Below are 21,744 nucleotides of genomic sequence, written 5' to 3'. Positions count from 1 at the left end.
TAAGGCTGTGACCAGGGTTATTAACAGCCTAAAAATACTGGTCACCCAAAGCTTCATTTTTTAATTTGTAATATTTTTAAATAGTTGCTTTCTTATTGCAGTAGACAGGTTCTGCAAGAAAGACTATTGGTCTAAGTTGCAAAGATACACTATCTTTTTTTTTGAAGTTCCATTAATATTTCATTGCTGAGCATCATTTGTTATTATACTATAGATCTTCTTTAAAATTCTGATGACATTTCTGAGTATTCTTTCATTTGTTCTTTGAATGCTTAGATAAAATATTTTTAAATTTTCTGTTATTTCAAATTCATTATTGTGTAAAACTCATGCATTGATGATCATTTAATTTGTTCATCATTGGTGACTATAAATTTTACTTATTTGATTCATGAATGTAACAGAACAAAACTGTCATTCCGTGGAATGTGTGTGTTTAGCAATTTAAACTTTTACATATATGTAACTTTTGAGGACCATTTGCATTCAACATTTACATCATGTGCAAAAACAAAACAATTCTGGTTGCGAGTGGAATGTTGTGTGAGATGACCAGGTTAAATCTTAACTATTAGCTGTGTGAGATTGGGCAAATGTCTTCGCCTCATCTGTAAAATGGGAACGTGAATAGTAACCACCTCATTAAGCTGTCTCTGTATTTAGTCAACAGATGATTTAATATGTGTCAGGCTTTCTTGTAGGCACCACGAATATAGCAGTGAGCATGAAGAACACCCCTCCCCACCCCATCCAGCAAAGGGGATCAGGATAAGGCACCCACTGCACCTGCTAATATCCACTCTGCAGTTTCCTCTTCTAGAAAATAGGGGTAACATCTACTATGTAAAGGTGTGCAGATTAAATGAGATTTTGTACAGTGCCAAGCATAGTGCCTGGCCTATGGTAAGTACTCAGCAAATACTAGCAACTGTTATTGCTATTTTCTTTATTACCTTGTGATGCCAAGCTATGCAAAGCATTCACAGAAATGTCAGATTTCCCATCTCCACTGTTTTTTAGAAGTGCAAAGCCTCCAGGTTACCTCCAGACCCAGGGACGTCCCTTTTTCCAGCCTTCGACCACTCTCTAGCATTTTATCCAGTCACCACCAACTCAGAGACTAGGCAACACCATTTTGATTTTTTCCTACTTAACTCCTTATTGTTGAACAACCATGAGCTCCCAGATTTGTCAGAATGATTCCACCGAGGTGGATGCTGCGGTCAACCGCCTGGCCAGCCTGCATCTTTGGGACTCTCACACCTACCTCTCTCTGGGCTTCTTTTCCCACCCTGATGATGTGGCTCTCGAAGGTGTGGGCCATTTCTTCCACGAGTTGGTGGAGAAGAAGCAGGAGGGCTCCGAGCGTCTCTTAAAGATGCAAAACCAGCGCGGTGGCCGCATTCTCTTCCAGGACGTGCTGAAGCCTCCCAGGATGAGTGGGCAAAACTCTGGGCCATGGAAGCCACCCTGGCCTTGGAGAATAACCTGAACCAGGCCCTTTTGGAGCTGCAGGCCCTGGTTTCTGCCTGTGCAGGCCCTCATCTCTGTGACCTCCTGGAGAACCACTTCCGGGGTGAGCAGATGAAACTCATCAAGAAGATAGGCCACACCTGGCTCACCTCCGCAGGCTGGCTGGCTCCGAGGCTGGGCTGGGTGAGTATCTCTTTCAAAGGCTCATCCTCAAGTACGACTAGGAGCCTTTGGAGCTCAGAGGCCTTTGAGATGCCCCTCTACATTCCTTTAGTGCAGTGATGGCGAACCTATGACACGTGTGTCAGAGGTGACACGCGAACTCATTTTTTTGGTTGATTTTTCTTTGTTAAATGGCATTTAAATATAGAAAATAAATATCAAAAATGTAAGTCTTTGTTTTACTATGGTTGCAAATATCAAAAAATTTCTATATGTGACACGGCACCAGAGTTAAGTTAGGGTTTTTCAAAATGCTGACACGCCGAGCTCAAAAGGTTCGCCATCACTGCCTTAGTGTCTGGCTTTTGCCTGAGCTTCTCCCTGAAACCACTAGGTATCCTTTTAACCACCCTGGAGCCCTCTCCCATGCATTGGACCAAATGGAAACAATAACGCTTTTTGCAGCAATAATAATAAATTAATAAATAAAAATCGGAGAGGCTTATTAGACATTCAAAGAGAGATATCCAGCAGGCAGTATATGAGTCTGGAGTTCAGGGAAGAAGATTGGTCTGGGGCTGCAAATTTGAGAGCCCTGAATTTACAGATGTAGCTAAAGCCTCGGGACAAGAGGGTCACTAAAGGAAGCCTCTGGTGTGAAGAGCAATAAATATGATTATAAGGTTGTACTGGGTTCAATAGAGAAAAAGGCACTCTTTAATTTAAAATTGAATAGATTGTTAACAAATAGTGAGTTACTGTTCCAGGCTCATAAGCAGCACCTGTTGACATCACTACTACTGTAGTCAGGAATTCCTACAATGGGCGGGAAAAGAGCACATGACCTCCAAGCTCAAAGCCATCAATATGGACGCTAATTTACTACCAGTAATGAAGAGACCTTTCATTGAGGCCTGTCCTATTGGCCTTAAGCAACTCATGAAACTTCTTTTTTTAAAAAAATATATTTTATTGATTTTTTACAGAGAAGAAGGGAGAGAGATAGAGTTAGAAACATCGATGAGAGAGAAACATCGATCAGCTGCCTCCTGCACATCTCCTGCTGGGGATGTGCCCGCAACCCAGGTACATGCCCTTGACCGGAATCGAACCTGGGACCCTTCAGTCCACAGGCAGACGCTCTATCCACTGAGCCAAACCGGTTTCGGCAACTTCTTTAGTCTTCAGTTTCCTCATTGATAAAAGAGTTGGGAGAGAAAAAAATAAGAAAGAAAGCCCCCTTCCAGCCACTTTGACATTATTGAAGGAGACATGGTGTAAATATCTATAATAATAAAAGCATAATAAGCTAATTAGACTGGACTGCCGACGTCCTTCCAGATGTCCTTCCAGACAAAGCTGCAGCAGCTGCGAGGGCTGAGGGCAGGCAACCATGGTGGCTGGCCGGCAGCAGCAGTGGGGTGATGGGGCGGCATCTTCCCTTGATCAGCTCAGTCGCCTCTCGCAGAGGGAGGCCAGACTGTGGCTTAGGCCCTAAGCCATCAGTAGGACATCGCCTGAGGGCTCCTGGACTGTGAGAAGGGGCAGGTTGGGCTGAGGGACCCCCCCCACCCTAGTGCACGAATTTTCATGCACTAGGCCTCTAGCATATTATAAAGTGGGTAGTAAAAATAAGAGGGAAAAAGAAAATATGCCTGGAAAAGGAAAATAGATTGACAAGTTTTTGCTACCGTAGATAGCTGGTTAGGATAGGGCTGTCTATGCAGTATTTAAATAGAAATCTGAATGAAGAAAAGGCAAACTATGGGGGAAAACTGGTCCAGGTAGAGTAATGAGCACAAAAGCCTCGAGTTGAAACTATGTTTATGTTTATTTTTTTAAAAATATATATTTTATTGATTTTTTACAGAGAGGAAGGGAGAGGGATAGAGAGTTAGAAACATCAATCAGCTGCCTCCTGCACACCCCCTACTGGGGATCGAGCCTGCAACCAAGGTACATGCCTTGATCATAATCAAACCTGGGACCCTTCAGTCCACAGGCCGATGCTCTATCCACTGAGCCAAACCAGTTAGGGTGAAAATATGTTTATGTTTAGAAAGGAGCACAGGGTTCACAGATATTTAGCCTTTACTATGTAGCAGGCTCTGTGCTAAGCACTTGCTACTTTTATCTATTGACATGTCTCCACAACTGTAAAAGTGAGGTGCCACTGTTACCATTGGCCTCGTTTTATAGTTGAGGAATTTAAGACAGTGTGTTTAAGTAATCTGATGAAGGTTACACAGCCAGTGGTGGACAGTCAGGATGAAAACCCATGTTAGAATCCACAGGCTGTGGTCTTAACTACCAAGTGACTCCCATATAACTGATGAAAGAAGAAAGGACCAGAAAGGGACATGATTTGCCCACATTCACACAGCAAATCAGGAGAGATGTTGGGATCAACATCTAATCTCAGTGTTGAAACTGAAGGACTAGTCACTCCTTTCATCAATTGTCACTGAGCCTCCTGTTATGGTAAACCCCGTGCCAGGCACCAGGCACCAAGGAGTAAAGATGACTCAGAAAGAACAGGTCCTTGACCTCACATTAGAGATTATTTATTCAGCCTCACTCTAATTCTTGTGATTAATGTCTGTTCCCTGCTCTACCCCATCTTCCCCCACACTAGCCTTCTCCTTTCCTGGCCTTCACTGTCTGGTGATATATCTATCTCCGCTGCTGAAGTGGGAGCTCCTTGGTGGCAGGGAGTAAGTTTGTCTCAGCCTGGCACTCAGTAGACACACAGGGAACAGCTTCTGAATAAATTTCCAGGTATGTGATAAATACATAGATGTGTGAAATAATATATGCAAGGATATTCTTTGCAGCATTGATTACAATGACAAAAAGTAGGACATAACAATTATCTATTATACAGTAACTGGTTGAAATGATCAAGGTCAGAAACCTTGTGCAGCACATTAAAATAGAAGACAAATTGATATTTTAAACTGTGATCAACATGCTGTATTTTTTTTTCTTGCTTTCTAAGGCTCTTGCTAAGTTGCCATGAGTTTATAGGTAAGAACTGCTAATAGTTCATACAGTTTTAAAGCTTGCAAAATCCTTTGGGGACAATCAAAACAAAGCACCTCTTTTCTTACTTGGGCCAAATGAGTCGAGGATGATGTATAACGTGCACAAGAACACCTGTCTCTGTACTCCCAGGCAGTTGTAATATGCCCTATATTATGAGGACCAAGATGCCCCGGTAATGGGGAAACAGGTAAACATACAGATGAGACCCTTGACTCCATTTCAGAGACTTTTGTCCTCAGTTTTTTCCAGCCAAACAAACCATTTCTACAAAGAAGCTTCTTGTTTGAACCAGGCACTGATGCAATTCTTCACCATGGTGGGGCTAAATATAATTATCCAGGCTTGGGGCTAAATATAATTATTTCAAGGCCTGGACCCTCAGTGTGGGGATGAGCTGGAAGGTGTCCCCATATGACTAGCATATAAGAGCCCTATAAGAAATACATCTGCCCCCCAAAGCTGCATCTCATTATGGAGGAAGAACCAAGACCCAGTGTTAACAAAAGTTGGTAAAAGATCAGATTTCCTATGTCCTAAAAAGGGCAACTGTTGAGAATTCCTCAATCACCTTTCCATCATCCTATCCAACCATAGAGCTTCACTTATTGTCAGGCCCGGCCATAACTTCTCTGTTGCCTGCTGCTGCCCGGAGACCAGAAGTATCAGGGTGCTTCTAGTGCCCTTATTACATCTTTATCTCTGTAAAGAATTCTGTTGGCAACAGAGCCATGTACTTACTATTGTCTCTGGGCTTTGTTGTCCTTGGGGATCCAGACCCAGCCTAGAAGGATACAGATTCTGAGATACGACAGGCAATGGAGATAAAATATTTACAGACAAACTTGGCAGTCAGAAGGTTTGGCATGGAATAAGAGAATCCCAGGACCTGTGTTGTGCTCCTGGCTCTGCCACTGATCCCCCGTGTGACCTTGAGCACATCATTTCATCTCTCCGTGGGCCAGTGTATCCTTAAAGCAGTGAAAAATCTGAAGGAGAAAGGCTCTGTAGGGATTTGCCCAATTCTCAGATTCTACAAGTCCATAAATTTGGTGGACTCAGAGGTGAGCATTACCTGGATATTATTCCAGTAAAATCAGAGGAATCAAATGAGTTCTTGGGTTGCAGTCAAACCTGGTGGTTAGGGACCTAGGCTAGTACTTTATGCCACAGTTCTCTCTATCTTAATTACTATGTGACTTGAGAAAATACATTTGAATTCTCTGTGGCTCATATCCCTTGTTTGTCAAGTAGAGCCAATATTAAGACAGACCCCAATGAGGTGCCAATAGCACAGGAGAAAAACTCGGTGAGGTAAGGAGGAACCTGACTGAGGAGGATTTATAGAAAGATATCTACTTGGGTGATGCCCTTGTGGTCTGTAGGAAAATGGGTTTCCAGAGATCTAACAGTTATCATATCCTAAGGATACCTGGGGAACAAAGGGAATGTTTAGACACTGAAAAGTGGGGAGAAACAGATGACCTCTTTAGTTCCAACCATATGCCCTGCTCTGTACTAAATGCCTTGCTAACACTTTTGCATTTAGACCTCCCAACAGCCCTGGGAGGCTTGTGTCACCTGTTAGTAAGTGGTGGATCTGGGATGTGATTTCAGTTCAAGTCTGCCTGGTGCCCCAAAGTCATCATCTCCTCTTGTCTGGGCCTGCCTCACCACACCTCCCCCATCACAGAGAAGTAGAAATTGCAGGCCAGTCAGTTTAATTTTCTATCAGAGGCGTGGCAAGGAGCTTTAAAAGATAAGCTTGCAAATAGAATAAACGTGTATCTCCTTTTAAGTAGACCATTCTGAAAACAGATCAATTAGGATGTGATTCTATTTTTCTCCTCATAGTATGGTATTGCCCTATCCAAGTCCCAGATTCATGCCATCCTAGCCTAGAGACTCCAGCATGGGTTGTGGAGTAGGGAGCAAAGGTAGGGAGCAAGGCACTTCTTTCTCCCAGTGTCTAGATATACTCAATTTAGCAATGGACTCTGATTGCACAGGATCCTGTTGGGTCCTATGGCCATCCTCAGAAGAATCACTCTTGTTGGAGGTGTGTGGGTGGTGGAGTGGGGGAATGGAGAACTCTAATCTGGCCTAGCATTTGAGTGATATGCCCAACTCTGGGGAGGCCTGTGAGGAGCAAGGCAAAGTGACTGATGGCCCAGCTGGAACCACAAAGAATAGGGAAAGGGCTAGAGAGCTAAGCAGACAAACTATAGCTCTCCACTAAACACAGCCACCACTCATCACTCCTCTGTTGCATAGTCATGATACTATAAAACATGTACTATAAAACACTATGAAATGGTGATGTACACTGTCTTCTGGGAAGGTAAACTAATGTGATACACCATGGAGAGGTGTGATACACTGTTGTAAGAGACACTGTTCACACACACACACACACACACACACACACACACACACACACCAGAGACCCCAGCTCTGTGTTTTAGTTGCTGCTCCCCCTTGCCTCCCAATATCTCATAACCACCAATTCTTAGATCTGTGCTCTTTTCCTTGAATTGTACCCGAGACTCCCTCCACACAGCCTGGCTATTTCCCTGCTGAGCATCTTCTTTCTTAAGTCATCCCCTGAAGCTGAGTAGCGTTTGATACACTGTCTTTGAGTAAGATACAACACCAATCACACTTTCATAGCATTGAACACTTAATGAGGGCTTGATGTGTGAATGGGTGAAAACATTACTGAGAGGGCGAATAGAACAAATAACTGAACTCATTTTCATAGTCAACAACCATTTATTAACACAGAAACGAATAAGGCTTGGCCCCTGTTCTCAGAATGCTTGATGCAGAGGGGCAGACAATCACAAAGCTGCGGTAGAATCACAGTAGAATAAGTACTATCACTGAGGTACAGACAAAGTACTTTGGAGGCACTGTGAAAGGGATACACAGGTGAGGGAGAAACAATTTTCCAACTTATACCTGCCTATAGCATTCAGGGAAGGCTCCAGAAACGTCACTGATGAGTCTCAAAGGAGTAGAAGCCACCAGGTGAACAGCGAAGGAAGGAGCCCTTACAGGCTGGGACATGGAGATGTAGAAGGTAAGGTAAAGTAAGTGAGGGGTTCAGGAAACCAGGCATGAATGATGGAAGAAGGGAAAAGAGAGTAAGGAATGAGTAGAACTGTTAAGCACAAACCCTAGCTCTACTGTGGAATTTTAAAGGTCTTGTTTCTCCATGGAGAGGGAAGGAGAGAGGAAGGTGGGAGGTTCTAAGGTATGGGTCCCTGTCACCCCTCAATGGCCATCAGGCTCAAACATCAAGGCTAGAGCTTCACAGTTGTGATCTAATATCCATAAGCCACTAAATTGTCAAAAGCCCCCTTCAGAAGGGAATAATTTGTATGAATGCAGCTCTAAATGGGAGAGAGTCCCTACTATATTCATCTTTTCAGATGCTGTTGATTCTGCCTAAGAAATAACTCTAGTTCCTTCAGGAAATCAGATGGCACGTGGAACCTGAAAAGAGAGGGTGGGCTAGGGTTGAGGCTTGCAGTGATCTCACAACTGAATTGTAAAAGGATGATTATTAAAGTCTCTATTTTTTTTTTTTTTACAAAATTCTATTTGTGTAACATAAAACTCAAAAAAATATATATTTACAAACCTTTTTGTCAAATTATTTCTGTTTCCTCCACTTCTTTCATACCCGTATGTATTTTAATATGCTTAAATTTTTGTAAAAAAACACAACCTTTTAAGCTTTTAATTTTAGGATTTTTCTATTTAAACATATTTAATTTTTTCATTTTCAATTTTTCTTTAAATTCTACTTTTAAAGGTTTTAAAATTTTACCCTTCATTAAATATTTATTTAAATTCTTTAAATTCAACTTGTCTAAAGTTCTTTGTATACATTTAAATCTCTATTCTCTAATTTTCCTTTTTAGATTTTTTCAATTTAAAAATTTTGTATCTTTGTCGTGACTAATTCTGAACATTGCTTTTGTACTTTTCTCTAAACTTAAATTTCAACCTATACTTTTTGAAAATTTATTTCTTAATGCATTTTCATGAATTTTGCTAGCCTTTGATTCTAACACACATGTTTTATGCTCCAATTTTAAAAAATTTATTTTATTTCTTTTAAAAATTAAGTCTTGTTCTTTTTTAACTTTTTAATTTTAAAGCTGATTCTTTCACTAACTTTTTTGGTAAACTTCCATTTTTAATATTTTTCCTTGTTTTATTCATTTTACCTGTTTTATACAAAGAACTTTGAAAATGTTTTAAGCCTTATTTTAATAGATTTGAAGTTTTAAATAAAAAACTTTAGTTTTTAAAACATTTAAAAACATCTAACTTAAGAACTTCCAACATTTAAAAACATTTTTCTTTTAAAATAAAAAAATGTTTTTCTTTTAAAGCTTTTCAGAATCTCTTTTAAAATATCCTTTCCCCCAAAACTATCTCGTCAGCCACAGCTGGAATACCAATGGTGAAGCTTTTTGCTGAATACTCCCTGATTTCCCACAGTATATTTTACAGAAATAAATGACACATAGTAGTTTTACAGTATATTTTACAGAAATAAATGACTTATAGTAGTTCTAGAACATTTCTATTCCCACTCTCCCCACCTAAAACATTCTTTTCATTTAACTGCTTTATGTGACCATTTTCCACCACTTCTCCCTCCTCCCATTTAAGGCTGAATGGTCACCAGCTAGTATTCATTTTTCCCACAGGCCGTGGTAAAATATGTTCTTTACATCAAGGTGCTAATTGTCATATAGGTGCTGTTGTCATTGTTCCTTCCAGGAGGTTTTTGTGATATTTCAAGAGGTGCTCATTGTTGTATAGGTATTGTCATCATCCATTTCAGGTAGGATCCTTGCCTATTTCTTTAACTTTGTTCTGGTAAGTGGCCTGATAAGACTAGTCTTTCTCTAGACCCTGTTTGTGATAGAACAGTAAATACCCTTCACTGTAGAGTAAGTCCTCAATGGTAGCCTTGGTGATGACAGCATCATCACAGCTGAACCACTGGTCCTTTTGTTGCCGGATGAAGCTGGTGTAGTGTCCACTTTCCAAAGTTCCATGGTGATTAATCACTGCAAACAAGGAATACTTATTCTCGTTGGGCGCACAGTCTGTTGGTGGTGGGCCATCTTTCATTCTGCTCTCTTTAGTGGAGGCCAAAAATGGAGTCATGTCCAGCTCCAAGGGAAAGGAGATAAAAGTATTAATCTTTCGTCTCTGTTTGCCTAAATGTTCAAACCGCTTTAGATGAAAACAGGCCACAATGGGTAATTTCTTCATTGTGAGCTGTTTGGTAGATTCCTGGTAGCTTTGGCAACTACTACATTTGATTTTGGCACCGCTTCCTAAGTGCTCTGGCCTTGTAAACCACTGTAGGCAGTCTGTGAGTGAGGGGATGCCTGGTATGTGGTCATTCCTACTCACTGCGCCGTCAGCCCTCTCTGAACTCTGTGAATTGAATGTAGCACAAGAGCTAGGCAAGTCCAAACTGATGTCCCAGCACGGGTCTATTGTGGTAGAGACGCTATGGCAAGTTTGACATGTGACATCAGACTGTAAGCCACCTGTAAAAATTTGGTCTATAATGCAGTTACAGCAGTTGAAGTTATTGGCTTCTTGCCCAACACTATCATCTTTGCTGTGTCTGTGCAGCACATCTAATATCGCAATAAGGAACTCATGGGCATCCTGCTGCCTGTACCCTGCTAAGTGCTCTGCATGAATCCATATCAGGTGCAGCAACTTATAGGGAATGTGAGGAGTCCGGCTCCCAGAGTACATTGCGTGAAAAAGCGAAGACATCTCACAGACAAGACATAAGCTGGGGCTCGTCATAATACATTTGTGCTTGTCAGAGAGGAAGAAATCTTTCAGTAGAGGAATATGGGTAAGTGCCTGGACAATGCAATTCATAAAGCAGGTGTTCCCAAGATTGATTAGCCCTCTCAGGCCTACAGTATAGACTGACTTTTTTCTCCTCTTTTTCTTGGGTTTCACCAATTTTGGCTCCTGTTCCTTTGACTCACAGCCTGATCGCTTCTCTTCAACACCTGACTCCACACACTGCTGCTGAGAAACATCTGTTGAGGTGGAAGTTATTAACTTCAAAAGTTTCTCTTTCGTCTCTTTGGCAATCTGTTCTATGTCTTTGTCATATACATAGTCCTTACACATAAAGCAGTATATAACCCCATGATAGAGGTCGACAGCTAAATTGTGCTCTTTTGTTTCTGCATGTTTATGAATGTGTTTTTCAGTAAAGCACCCAAAAAAGACACAAGAGAGACAAGAGTGGAGTCTGTTCATATGGGTGCTACATACATGACAGATGCACGACTTTGCCTTACGCTTCCTCGTCTCTGGGGTCCCACTCCACACGAAACGCTGGTAGATCAACCGCAGGTTCTTCTGCCAGTTCTTTGCTTCTTTAAAGCTCTCCACGTGAGAGCAGCCTGTGGGACCCTGATCAAATTCCACCTCCAGCAGCCAGTCCCCAAAGCCACCTCGATCCCCAGAGCTGCCTAAGTCACCGAGACAGCTCTGCCGCACCTGGGGCCTGGACGCCGCCGCCGCCGCCGCCGCCGGGCGGGATCTGCGGCTGGGTCTGCGCCAGGGCCGGGGTCGGGGAGGCTGCGGGGTAGGATGCACCGGGGGCGGGGGTGGGATCGGGAGCGCGGGCGGGCCTCGGGCGCGCGCCCAGGGCTGGGGCCGAAGGCGGGGCTTGCGGCGCGGGCTAAGGGGCGAGGAGCTGCTGAGCCAGCGCGGGGGGGCTGAAGCGAGCGCCTTCTCCTCGCCGCGGCTGCTGCCCCAAGGCAAGTTCTCAGGCGCGGGCTGGCGCTCTTGTAATGGCTGCAGCTTCACCTCCGCAGCTTCCCGGCCTGCGCACGCCTTCATCGCCCTCACCGCCGCCTCCTCCTCCTCCATCTCCCCAGCCTTCACGGCCGCCTCCACGGGTGAGGCTCCTCCCCTACCTCCGGAGCTCCAGCGGACCGAAGAGGCGGAGGGCAAGGAAGCTTCTCGAACTTGGGCCATCAGCTCAGCGCCGGGCTGGGGAGAAAGGCGTCCGGAATCGGGCTGCGGCTGGAGAAGGACAGAGACGATCGCTGAGAACGATCGGGCCAGCTCCGGGCCGCGGCGGGCCATGAGTGCCCCCGGGACCCTCCCACCGGCCCGGAGCGGAGCCGCGGCCGCTGCAGACTCCACCCCCTCTATTCAGAGGTTCCCAAGCTAGTGTGCAGAGCCACCGAGGCGGTTACCTGCTTCCAAGGCGATCGGACGGTGCCCGGGCTGAGGAGGGATGGTTGGGGTGGCGGTGAGGGTGGGGGGAAGGCAGAAGGAGGGTGGGAAAGGTTGAGTTGGGGCGGGGGGGTACGGCCTGAGCTTTAGGGTGGAAAGAGATGGAATCTTTAAAAAAAGGCGCCACCCTCTGACTGCCTGGACTGCGCTTTGAGCAGCCTCTCTTTGGTACAGCTTCCTCTGACGTTCATTCCCTAGATCCTAAAACACACTTGTGTCTACATTTTACCTTGAAAATGGCTGAAAGGGGGCCACCTATGGAAAATGGGCTCGGGAAGAAAATGGCCCCCTGATCCCACCTTACCTATGCTTCTGGGGCTGTCTTGTGCTCCACCTTCTCTCCCACCTCCAGGCGCCGTCTTAGGGTCAGCCGCACTCTTGCGCGCTCGCAACGCTCCTTCGCGCTCTCACACCTCGCTTCTTGCTTCAGCACCCTCAATTCCCAGAGATTCCTCTGAGAATCCGGAATCCTTCTCACGCCCTCCACGCGTTCGTGGCCACCCCCATCTCCAGTACTCAGCCCTCAAAGTCCCTGCCCCTTCCCGCCCCCGCCCCGCAGCGCCCCCAGCCCCGCTGTTTGTTTAAAGGTCTGGGTTACCTTGGGCCCCAGGGCGCGTGATTCAGAACGTCAGCAGCTGCTGCTGTCCAGGCGCTTCTCAGCCAGCCTCCTCTCCTGACCTCTCCTCAGGGCTGGTCACAAGGGGGCCGCCCCCTGGCCCCTCCCCTCTCGTCGGGCGGCCCCTAGCCCCCGATTCTGCCCTCCCGCAGTGATGAATGGCAACGCTGTCCCGCGCAGACTAACCTCTTCCTGAAACATTCTATTGGGAGTAACCACAGCGACGGATTCTAGAGAAAACTGAAATGGAGCGTCTAGCCTCACCTGGCTCCTGGCCCGCGCGCTCCGAACGAAAAATTCGTTGGGGAAAGGGGTTTCAGGAATGGCAGCTCCCTGGCAGGAATCCCTCAGGGACCCATCAGGGTCCGATATCTGGGAGTTGAGAGAGGAATGTTATTCTGGAGTGTGGGGAGAGGGGAGGGCTCTAAGAGAGCTCCAGGCACTTGCTAGCTGTGTGAGCTCAGATAAAGCCCCTAACCCCTCTGAGCCTTAGTTACACAAAAATGACAATCATCCTAACCTGTTATGGACACTAAAGCAGTACAGACAAAGTAAAGGAGCTCTGTGGCCAGCTTTATCTTCTCTACCTCTTTCTCAATCCCCAACTTAAAATCAGCCTATAGCAGAATCTGTGATACTTAAAAGTATAAGACAAGAGAACACCTCTCTTCTGAAGCTCTCAAAGTTATTGCTCAGTTCACCGGATTATCCCTCCCAAGCAGTTCGTGTAGATGAGCGTGCAGTTCACATATGTACAAGGATCTCAACTGTACTACCGTACTAGGTTGTGCTGTGAGAAATGCAGAGTAAAGCAATTTGTGTCCTCCGGGAGTCCGTAGCCCTGGAGATTTTTCATTCCCTTTAACAGATCCAGCATCCAAGGGCACAACCGCAGTGAAATTGCTACTTCCAGGACTTGTTGCCCTCCATGTCCAATCCCAAGAGTATTCATGCTTATCAGTGAGGATATTTAATATTACATTGAATCTCTCCGGGATACTGATGCACCATTTTTCTAAACCTCACAATTAGGTTTCAGTTTTCTCAGGATTGAGAGTGGTATCTTGTAAGTGCCTTCCTAAAATGGATGTCAGTGATTTTAGGAGGTCAAAGAGAGTCAATAATCTATATGAATTTTCAGACTAAGCACAGATCAACATGATCTTGGAGAGAAGAGCCACCATAACTGTGCTATAGCCCAGAATGACTATAGGTTGAGAGGTTGTAATAACAGTTAATCTCCTTCAAAGGAATGTATTTTCAGGAACAAGTACCTGGGATACAGGAGAGCAATTCTCTTATACTTTTGTGTCCTTAGCAGCTGTGTGTAACTTTAAGCAAGCTTTGCGTCATCTCTAGAACTCAGGTTCCCCCGGTCAGAAAAGAGCTGGTTTGACCTGTTAGCAGTTCTTACCATAAACTCATGGCAACTTAAAAGGAGTCCCAGTGAGGTTTCCAGTTCATAGCTGCTTGGCCACTAAGTGAGCTAAGGGCCACACAGCTGACTGGAAAGGCCACTGTCACTCTCATGGTTCTAACTGCCATCAGAGAAGGAAGGATAATGTTTTCAGGCTAGAATTTTTAGTTTCTCCAGATGCAGGCAAGCTCTCAGTACAGGAGACTCCAAAGATGGGATGATGTCATCCAACTGCAGTGCCTTTTGGGACAGTAGTTTTTCTTCCTCTGGAGTTTTCAAAGGACTTTTGGTAAAATAATAATAATCATGATCATCTAGGGCTCAGCTTCACTTTTTGCTCTTCATGTGTCTAGTGCCTCAACCACAGAAATCTCCATAGTGTTGCTGTCTATAACATATGTGAAAACCCCCAGCATGGCAGCCCAATCCCTTCCCTTCCCCCATGGAATCCCATTGAAAAATAGTCATTCTTGCCCTCACCAGTTTGGCTCAGTGCATAGAGTGTCGGCCTGCAGAGTGAAGGGTCCTGAGTTCAGTTCTGGCAAAGGGCATGTACCTTAGTTGCCGGCTCCATCCCCAGTAGGGGGCGTGCATACGGCAGCTGATGGATGTTTTTCTCTCATCCATGTTTCTAACTCTATCCCTCTCCCTTCCTCTCTGTAAAAATTAATAAAATGTATTTTAAAAACAGTGATTCTCAAACTTTTGGCACCTTGGGTCCCTTTGGCAGCTAGTGGTAGCCTGTGGCTCCCTTAAGATAATAATATTATTTTTTTATAATTTTTAATAATATTATTTTTAATAAATGCATAAAATTAAATGCACAGGATTATAACATTTATTATACTGAAATAAGGCTTAATTTTTGAAATATTGTTATTTCATAGCATATATACTTACATATTAACAAATTAAATAACAGTATCTAGTGATTGACATAATAACTACCACAGTTTCAAAGTAGTGAGCATAAACCAGTGATGGTGAACCTATGACACACGTGTCAGAAGTGACACGCAAACTCATTTTTTGGGTTGATTTTTCTTTGTTAAATGGCATTTAAATATATAAAATAAATATCAAAAATATAAGTCTTAGTTTTACTATGGTTGCAAATATCAAAAAATTTCTATATGTGACACGGCACCAGAGTTAAGTTAGGGTTTTTCAGAATGCTGACACGCCGAGCTCAAAAGGTTCGCCATCACTGTCCTAGGGCATTGACATTGCCAATGTAATGTAATACTAATCTGGACCAATGTAATACTAACATTACTGTGATCTCTTGCCTAGCTGCATAATTGGACATGCACAATTTAGGAAACAAGTAGCTGAAAATAAAGACAAGTCTATTTCCCATCCATTTGCACAGACTTCTCTGAATTCCATTTTCTGCTGCTCTTGCCTCCTAATGCCCTTAGTGGTCAAATGTATTACAATCCATTAAGTGCACATGATGTGTTCTTCTTGCTCCACCCATTCAAATGTATTCTATCACTTGGGGAGCCAAGGTAGGTATTGTTATTCACACCTTCCAGATGGGAAAACAGAGGGATCATTTCATACTGACCGCAGACCTCACAGATGAGAATGGGGGGTGCTGGCCCTGGTACTCCCAGAACGGTTGATATGTTGTGCTTATCATTTATTTGCTTTAGCTCTTTGTAGGGTAGGGTGTCATGGGGCATGTGCTCAGTTCACTACATTTCCACTGCATTCTGAGTAAATTTCTGAGTATTCCTAGGAGGGAGATAGGAAACCTTACACAGGGAAGGAGCCAACACACTGCAGGTCGCGGTAGGAGAGGAGGGAGGATGGGAGGGCCGTCACTGGAGGGTCCCCCAGGTCTGACTATGCAGACACACGGAGGCAGGGAGGAGTGAGGATGGGAGGGCCATCACTGGAGGGTCCCCCAGGTCTGACTATTCGGAGACACTGAGGCAGGGAGGAGTGAGGATGGGAGGGCCGTCACTGGAGGGTCCCCCAGGTCTGACTATTCGGAGACACTGAGGCAGGGAGGAGTGAGGATGGGAGGGCCGTCACTGGAGGGTCCCCAGGTCTGACTATGCGGAGACACACTGAAAGGCAGGCTTCCCTGGGGACGCAACAGAGGGCAAGAGTGTGGAGTTGAGATGCAGACAGCACACACTGCTCACCATACTTTGTTATGAAATACTGAAATATGTACATGTCAGCAAGTATATAGACCAGTACCTGTGGGTCGTGGTACAGTAATGATGTAACTGTCACAGAAACCATTACATGTCACTCTGGCCCCTGCTAAATGGACAGCCTGTTACTGTGACATCTGAGAAACATCCACCGTGCTCATTGACTACCGGTTTGACCTGTCTCATGGGACCAGCCCAGCTTTGTTTTCCAACCTTGGAAAATATATATATTTTTATTGATTTTAGAGAGGAAGGAAGAGGGAGAGAAAGATAGAAACACCAATGGTGAGAGACAATCATGAATAGCAGGGGTCCTCAAACTTTTTAAACAGGGGGCCAGTTCACTGTCCCTCAGACCGTTGGAGGGCCAGACTATAGTTTAAAAAAAAAACTATGAACAAATTCCTATGCACACTGCACGTATCTTATTTTCAAGTAAAAAACCAAAACGGGAACAAATACAATATTTGTATTTGCATGTGGCCCGCGGGCCGAAGTTTGAGGACCCCTGATTAATAGGCTGCCACCTGCAAGCCCCCTACTGGGGATCGAGCCTGCAACCTGGGCATGTGCCCTTGACCGGAATCGAACCCGGGACCCTTCAGTCTGCAGGAGGACCCTCTAGCCACTGAGACAAACCGGATAGGGCCACCCAATTATTTAATTCTAGAAAGCAGTGGATTAGTTTATGCACCAGGTTTCAAAACTGAGATTTTAAGTAGATAATATGCACTGGCAGGAAATTCAAAATGGACACGCAATTGTATATAGTGAAATGTTTTCCTCCCTCTCCTGCAAACTGCAACTTCCCCCTGCTAGAGACAGCCACTTTTATTAAGCTTCATGCTATCCTCACAGAGTTATTCTACAGAAAAACAAATCTAAATGGATGTTGTCCAGAACATTTTTTATCACAAATGGCTACAGTAAGAAACATTGTGCTTGAAAGTGTTTTTTAGGCAAACAACATGTCCCAGAAAGCAGCCCTCATCAGAACACTTTGATATGATTTCTAAAGCCGTTTTCAGCTCTGCAACACAAAATTGCAATTGGGTAGGATGTATAAGCCTGTACATCTAATGGACCTGGGAACCATACTCAGTAACCCTGTATGAAACACTGGAAATTTTCTGAGAGAGTGGATTTCAGGTGCTCTTCTCTCTCTCTCTCTCTCTCTCTCTCTCTCTCTCTCTCACACACACACACACACACACACACACACACACACACACACACTGTAACTGAGGAGACATGATGTTCATTAGTTTGAATGCAGTACTCATTTAAATATGTATATGCAAATCAACCCATCATGTTCTACACCTTAAATAGATACAATACTAGTATTAATTTGACAATTCATTCTTTTAAACAGTGCAATGGGGTAATTATAGTTTTTTATGCAAGAACTCAAAGAGTTGCTTTCTATTTGAATGGATGCATAAGGTGTCTAACTTGCTCATTGTAACCAGTTCCATTGTTAAGGTAGAAAGCTGGGTTGTTTTCCACTCTTTGCCATTGCACCCAAAGCTGCAAAGAATGCACTTGCACCACGTCAGGTCACACACCTGCCTCTCCATCAGTGGATCAAGCCCCTGGAACTGTGCTCCAAAGCTGTTCCCTGCGTGCGGAATGACTGCCAGGCTGGGGAGTCACACGCGGGATGACAGATGCCTAAGGTGCACACTCAGTCACATCACACAGAGTGATACAACAATGCCTGACCCATCACTGTGAGCCCGAATCAAGCCTGTCCACATCACTACTCAGGGCACCAAACATCCCCGCAACTAGGGCAGGCTGTGCTCCATGGGGCATCCATTTGCACAGCAAGCACTGTTGCTCTCAGCCCCTGTCCTGGGAGCGGCCATAAGAGTTCTGTGCTCCCCTCCCCAACCTCTGCCTCCATCTGTGAAACCAGGCCTCCTCATGTCCCAGGAAGAGGTTCCCCAGGACACAGGGCCTTTGGTGCTAAGATCGGGATAGCCCTGAGACAAGCACTTGGTCAGTCCTCCTTGAACTGTTTCACCCAAAATTCCTTGTCCATTTTTACTTGAGATGTGAACCTTGGAAAGCACACCACCTGAAATAGCTTATCCAACATTGTTGTCTTTGCTTGAGAGAAAGGGGTTAAATGGGAAATACTCAGACAAATATGTCCTGGATTTGCAAAGATGTAGCCAGTGCAACCGGGAGGGAGGAAGTCAGCCCACCTGTCAGGGAATTTCACAAAAGTTTCGGTTTGACAACAAGTCTTCACATCCAATTATCTCTGGTTGGCGCACAAACAGCAACAAAGTAAATATTCAAAAGTGTTTTCCCAGTAAACTTTGTTTTCCAACTTCTTTGAATAACCAGCAGACAACATTCCACAAAACTAGACATTGAAATCATGAAAACAGGATGCATGTTTGGCCCTCAACAGCCTCCCTCTAGGACAGAGCCGCAAAAGGGTTTAGAAATCATGTCAGGCAATGTCTGTCCACTTTAGTACAGATCGGCTGTTATGCTATAGTGTATACAGGAGACAGACAGGAATATATCTGAATTTTTCACTTCAATGCCGATGGATGCGTGTGTTGATGTGAAAGACCCTGCCATTTGCAAAGTACTTTGAATGTCATCTTCGCATGCGTGTGCGCTCATGTTTCCTTCCCATGCAGGGCCTCCTTTGGGGGGGGGGGGTCCCGGAAACCTGCACACAGTCTCCTCAGCTCTCAGTCGGTCCGTGCATCGCTCATGAGCGTTTTGCCCATTGCAGCTCGGGCTTTAACCATTTGGAGGACCCAGGAGCAGGGGCCTCCCCGTTCTGTATGAGCGGGAGCAAGAGGCTCCAGTCTTAGGTGCAACCCTAGACCATCATCTTGACGCCTCCCCCTGCCAGCCCCACCACAGTTTGCAGCGATTGAGACTTGAGGCTCCTTCCAGGTGCCATCAGAGGCCCTCAGACCTAGACAGGTCAAATGCTCTGCATTTCCAGGGTCAGGTCTGATTCCATCTGATGTTGTCATTTTCAAACCTGCAATCTGTTTAATGTGAGAGCAAATGTGATTTCATGTTTCATATCTTGGCGAGGATCATATGCCTACATCACAAATCAAAATGCAGTAGAAAATCAGGGCTTGGTGTCCTATTTATTGTCTGCTCTTAGCCATCTAAACCATGCACATTCCCAGGATATATGAGGGAAACAAGAGTATTGCAATACAAACCACGAGAGTTTATGGTGATGACATAATATCCAACTATCTTTTCTCCTTCTTTGTTTCCACATAGTGTTATCCTGTGTCTATGTTATCTTTTCTTTTTTTCACAGTTAGAAGATACTTTCTTACCCATGCATTTATGTGTGGGTTTGGGGGTTTATATATGTCTGAATTTAAACCTTGTAACTTTGTATTATCTAAAAGCGATAATGAACATGGCTTTCTTACTTATTGATAATTAATTTGATCGTTCGTTTAGAAAACAGACCTTCAGCAAAGAATCACAGAGCACTCTGTACACATGGGTCCACTACGCCACAGACCACCTGGACTAGGAAGGACCACAGGAGCCCTGAGGGTTTCAAGGAACCCTCCCGGGCTTCGGGAGTAGAGAGCTGCCTGAATTCCAGCCCCCTTCTCCCCTTCCCACACTCGGGGTCAGCTTCTGGCCCACAGGGGCCAACTCTGGAAGCATGATCTCCCTTAGGAAGCACTGCCAGTCAGCCTGCCCGGAGGCCCCACCCCCCAAAGCCCCAGGAGCCCTTCTGTGGGAGTCGGAGAAAACCATCCTCCCTCACTGGAGAGGCTGAGGAAGAGGGGCCTCCTCCCTTTCCCTTTCCTGTCCTGCACTCGGGCCGCTCAGCTGCTGTTGAAGGAGCAACTCCTAACAGACTGACCCAGCTATGGAACTCCAGCGTGGGAGTCATCCCACAGAATTGCTGATCTCCCATCTCACAATTCACGTGACCCCCTTCAACGCATCCCCTGCTGCGGGTCCTCCTCACTCTGCCCCGTCAGAGAACCCCGGACACCCTCCGCCATTGTGTCCTGGTGCCCTGGGTGCAGAAGGTTTGGTGTCTGGCCAATGGGTGTGGATTGCGCCCCATGGGTGTCACTCTCCTTGGCTGGGAATGGGATTTGACGGCTGGGGTCACCTGGTGGTGAGCACGATCAGCAGTGGTGAGTGGGAAGCACCCAGCTGCGGTAGACCCAGGAAGTGGAACGGATCCTTCGTGGCGGTGATGGCAGTAGTGATGTTGGTCACAGATACAGCCCCAGCGGCTGAAGCTCGGGCCAGCTCATGACTTTTAAGAATCCTTGGCAAGAAAAAGGATATTGTGTTCTGTTGACCCGTACGCTCATGCACACGTATGCACACCTGCCCCCCACACCTATGTGTGTGCTTACACACATGCTCACACCCCCCACATACACACACACCCATATGCATGCTCACCCACACTCTCCTCCCACCCATGGTCACAGACACCTACATGTCCACGTACACACACATACATCATGCAAAACAAATTTATAGTCCCCACACCTATGTGATGCTCCAATGTAGACACCAATTTCTGATGTCTGATTCCTGAGTAACTGACCTTTTCAACCTCTGCCTGTCTCTTTGGAGCAAGGGTGATGGGTGACCTAGCCTACCTTTGCTGGTGCCTTAATCAGAGCTTTGCCTATGTTATATATTTGATGAAAGATAGAAAATAATAGCACCTTTTTTTGCATGAGTTTCTCTATTTTTGTCTTTAAAATATAGTTTCTGTAGACTGGGACATCTTCTCCCCTCCCTTTTGCAGTTGGGGCCCATCTCATACACACACACACACGCAAACACACGCACACACACTTTTGGGAACCTGTGTCAGGTAGCATTCTGTTCTACCAGTGGCGCAGCAGTGATCAGAAGTGAGATATTGGGTCGGGCACAGCGAAAGGACTGGCACCTCCTGTCCCAGGATCATGGATCCCCAAACACAGAGGGCCCCTAGGCAGAAGTTCCTAAAGAGCGAGAGATTCCTTTGCCTTGAAGATGGTGATGACTTTAAGACATGTGCCCTGGCTTCTGATCCCTGAAACCTCTCTGCACTGAAATGATTTTCTCTACTAACCTCACATATGAGAAGAGTGCTAATTCCTGGATCCGCGTTTCTTTCAGGCAAGAGGATTCCAAGCACACCACCCTCAATATTCTTACCAGTGGAGCATATTATTGTACAGGTCATTTGCTTCTATCTCCTTCAACAAAAACAAAAAGGAGTGATTTTTAAGAAATAACACATGTTGAAGAGATCGGGAAGATGTCCCCTTCTTTCCAAATTCTTTCTGGGGGTAAATGAACTCTGTTTTAATTGCAGAATCACTTCCAGCCCCATTTGTCTGAGGATGGCTTATGCCTGCCAGAATCTGCCATTGGCAGGTCATCTATGAATATGTGACGGATAGTTCACAGCCATTTGCATATTGCACTGGCTATTTTGTTCCCATGAATGTGACTATTTTTTTCCATTCCTCGTCTCTTGCCCCCACGTTACCCATAGTAAGTGA

The 21,744-nt window shown here is 45.1% G+C and overlaps 1 protein-coding gene and 1 pseudogene across 2 annotated transcripts; one reads left to right on the top strand and one right to left on the bottom strand.

Moving 5' to 3' along the window:
• Positions 1 to 1,174: 1,174 nt before the first annotated feature.
• Positions 1,175 to 1,697, top strand: LOC132225237 (ferritin light chain-like; annotated as a pseudogene).
• Positions 1,698 to 7,429: 5,732 nt separating this feature from the next.
• Positions 7,430 to 13,096, bottom strand: USP51 (ubiquitin specific peptidase 51). 2 transcript variants are annotated; one of them, XM_059679055.1, is made up of 3 exons: positions 12,299 to 13,096; positions 9,216 to 11,778; positions 7,430 to 9,178 (listed from the first exon to the last, which is right to left on the bottom strand). In XM_059679055.1, the coding sequence occupies exon 2, from the start codon at positions 11,728 to 11,730 to the stop codon at positions 9,595 to 9,597; it is 2,136 nt and encodes a 711-aa protein (XP_059535038.1). In that variant the 5' UTR covers positions 11,731 to 11,778; positions 12,299 to 13,096; the 3' UTR covers positions 7,430 to 9,178; positions 9,216 to 9,594. The 2 variants fall into 2 exon arrangements, with proteins under 2 accessions (XP_059535038.1, XP_059535037.1); XM_059679054.1 differs by lacking the exon at positions 12,299 to 13,096 and having other exon boundaries at positions 9,216 to 11,989.
• Between the last annotated feature and the right edge of the window lie 8,648 nt (positions 13,097 to 21,744).

The sequence above is a fragment of the Myotis daubentonii genome, chromosome X (genome assembly GCF_963259705.1).
Source record: "Myotis daubentonii chromosome X, mMyoDau2.1, whole genome shotgun sequence".
NCBI lineage: Eukaryota > Metazoa > Chordata > Mammalia > Chiroptera > Vespertilionidae > Myotis > Myotis daubentonii.
The sequence above is the reverse complement of the archived record's forward strand: the minus strand, read 5'-3'. Positions and strand labels throughout refer to the sequence as shown.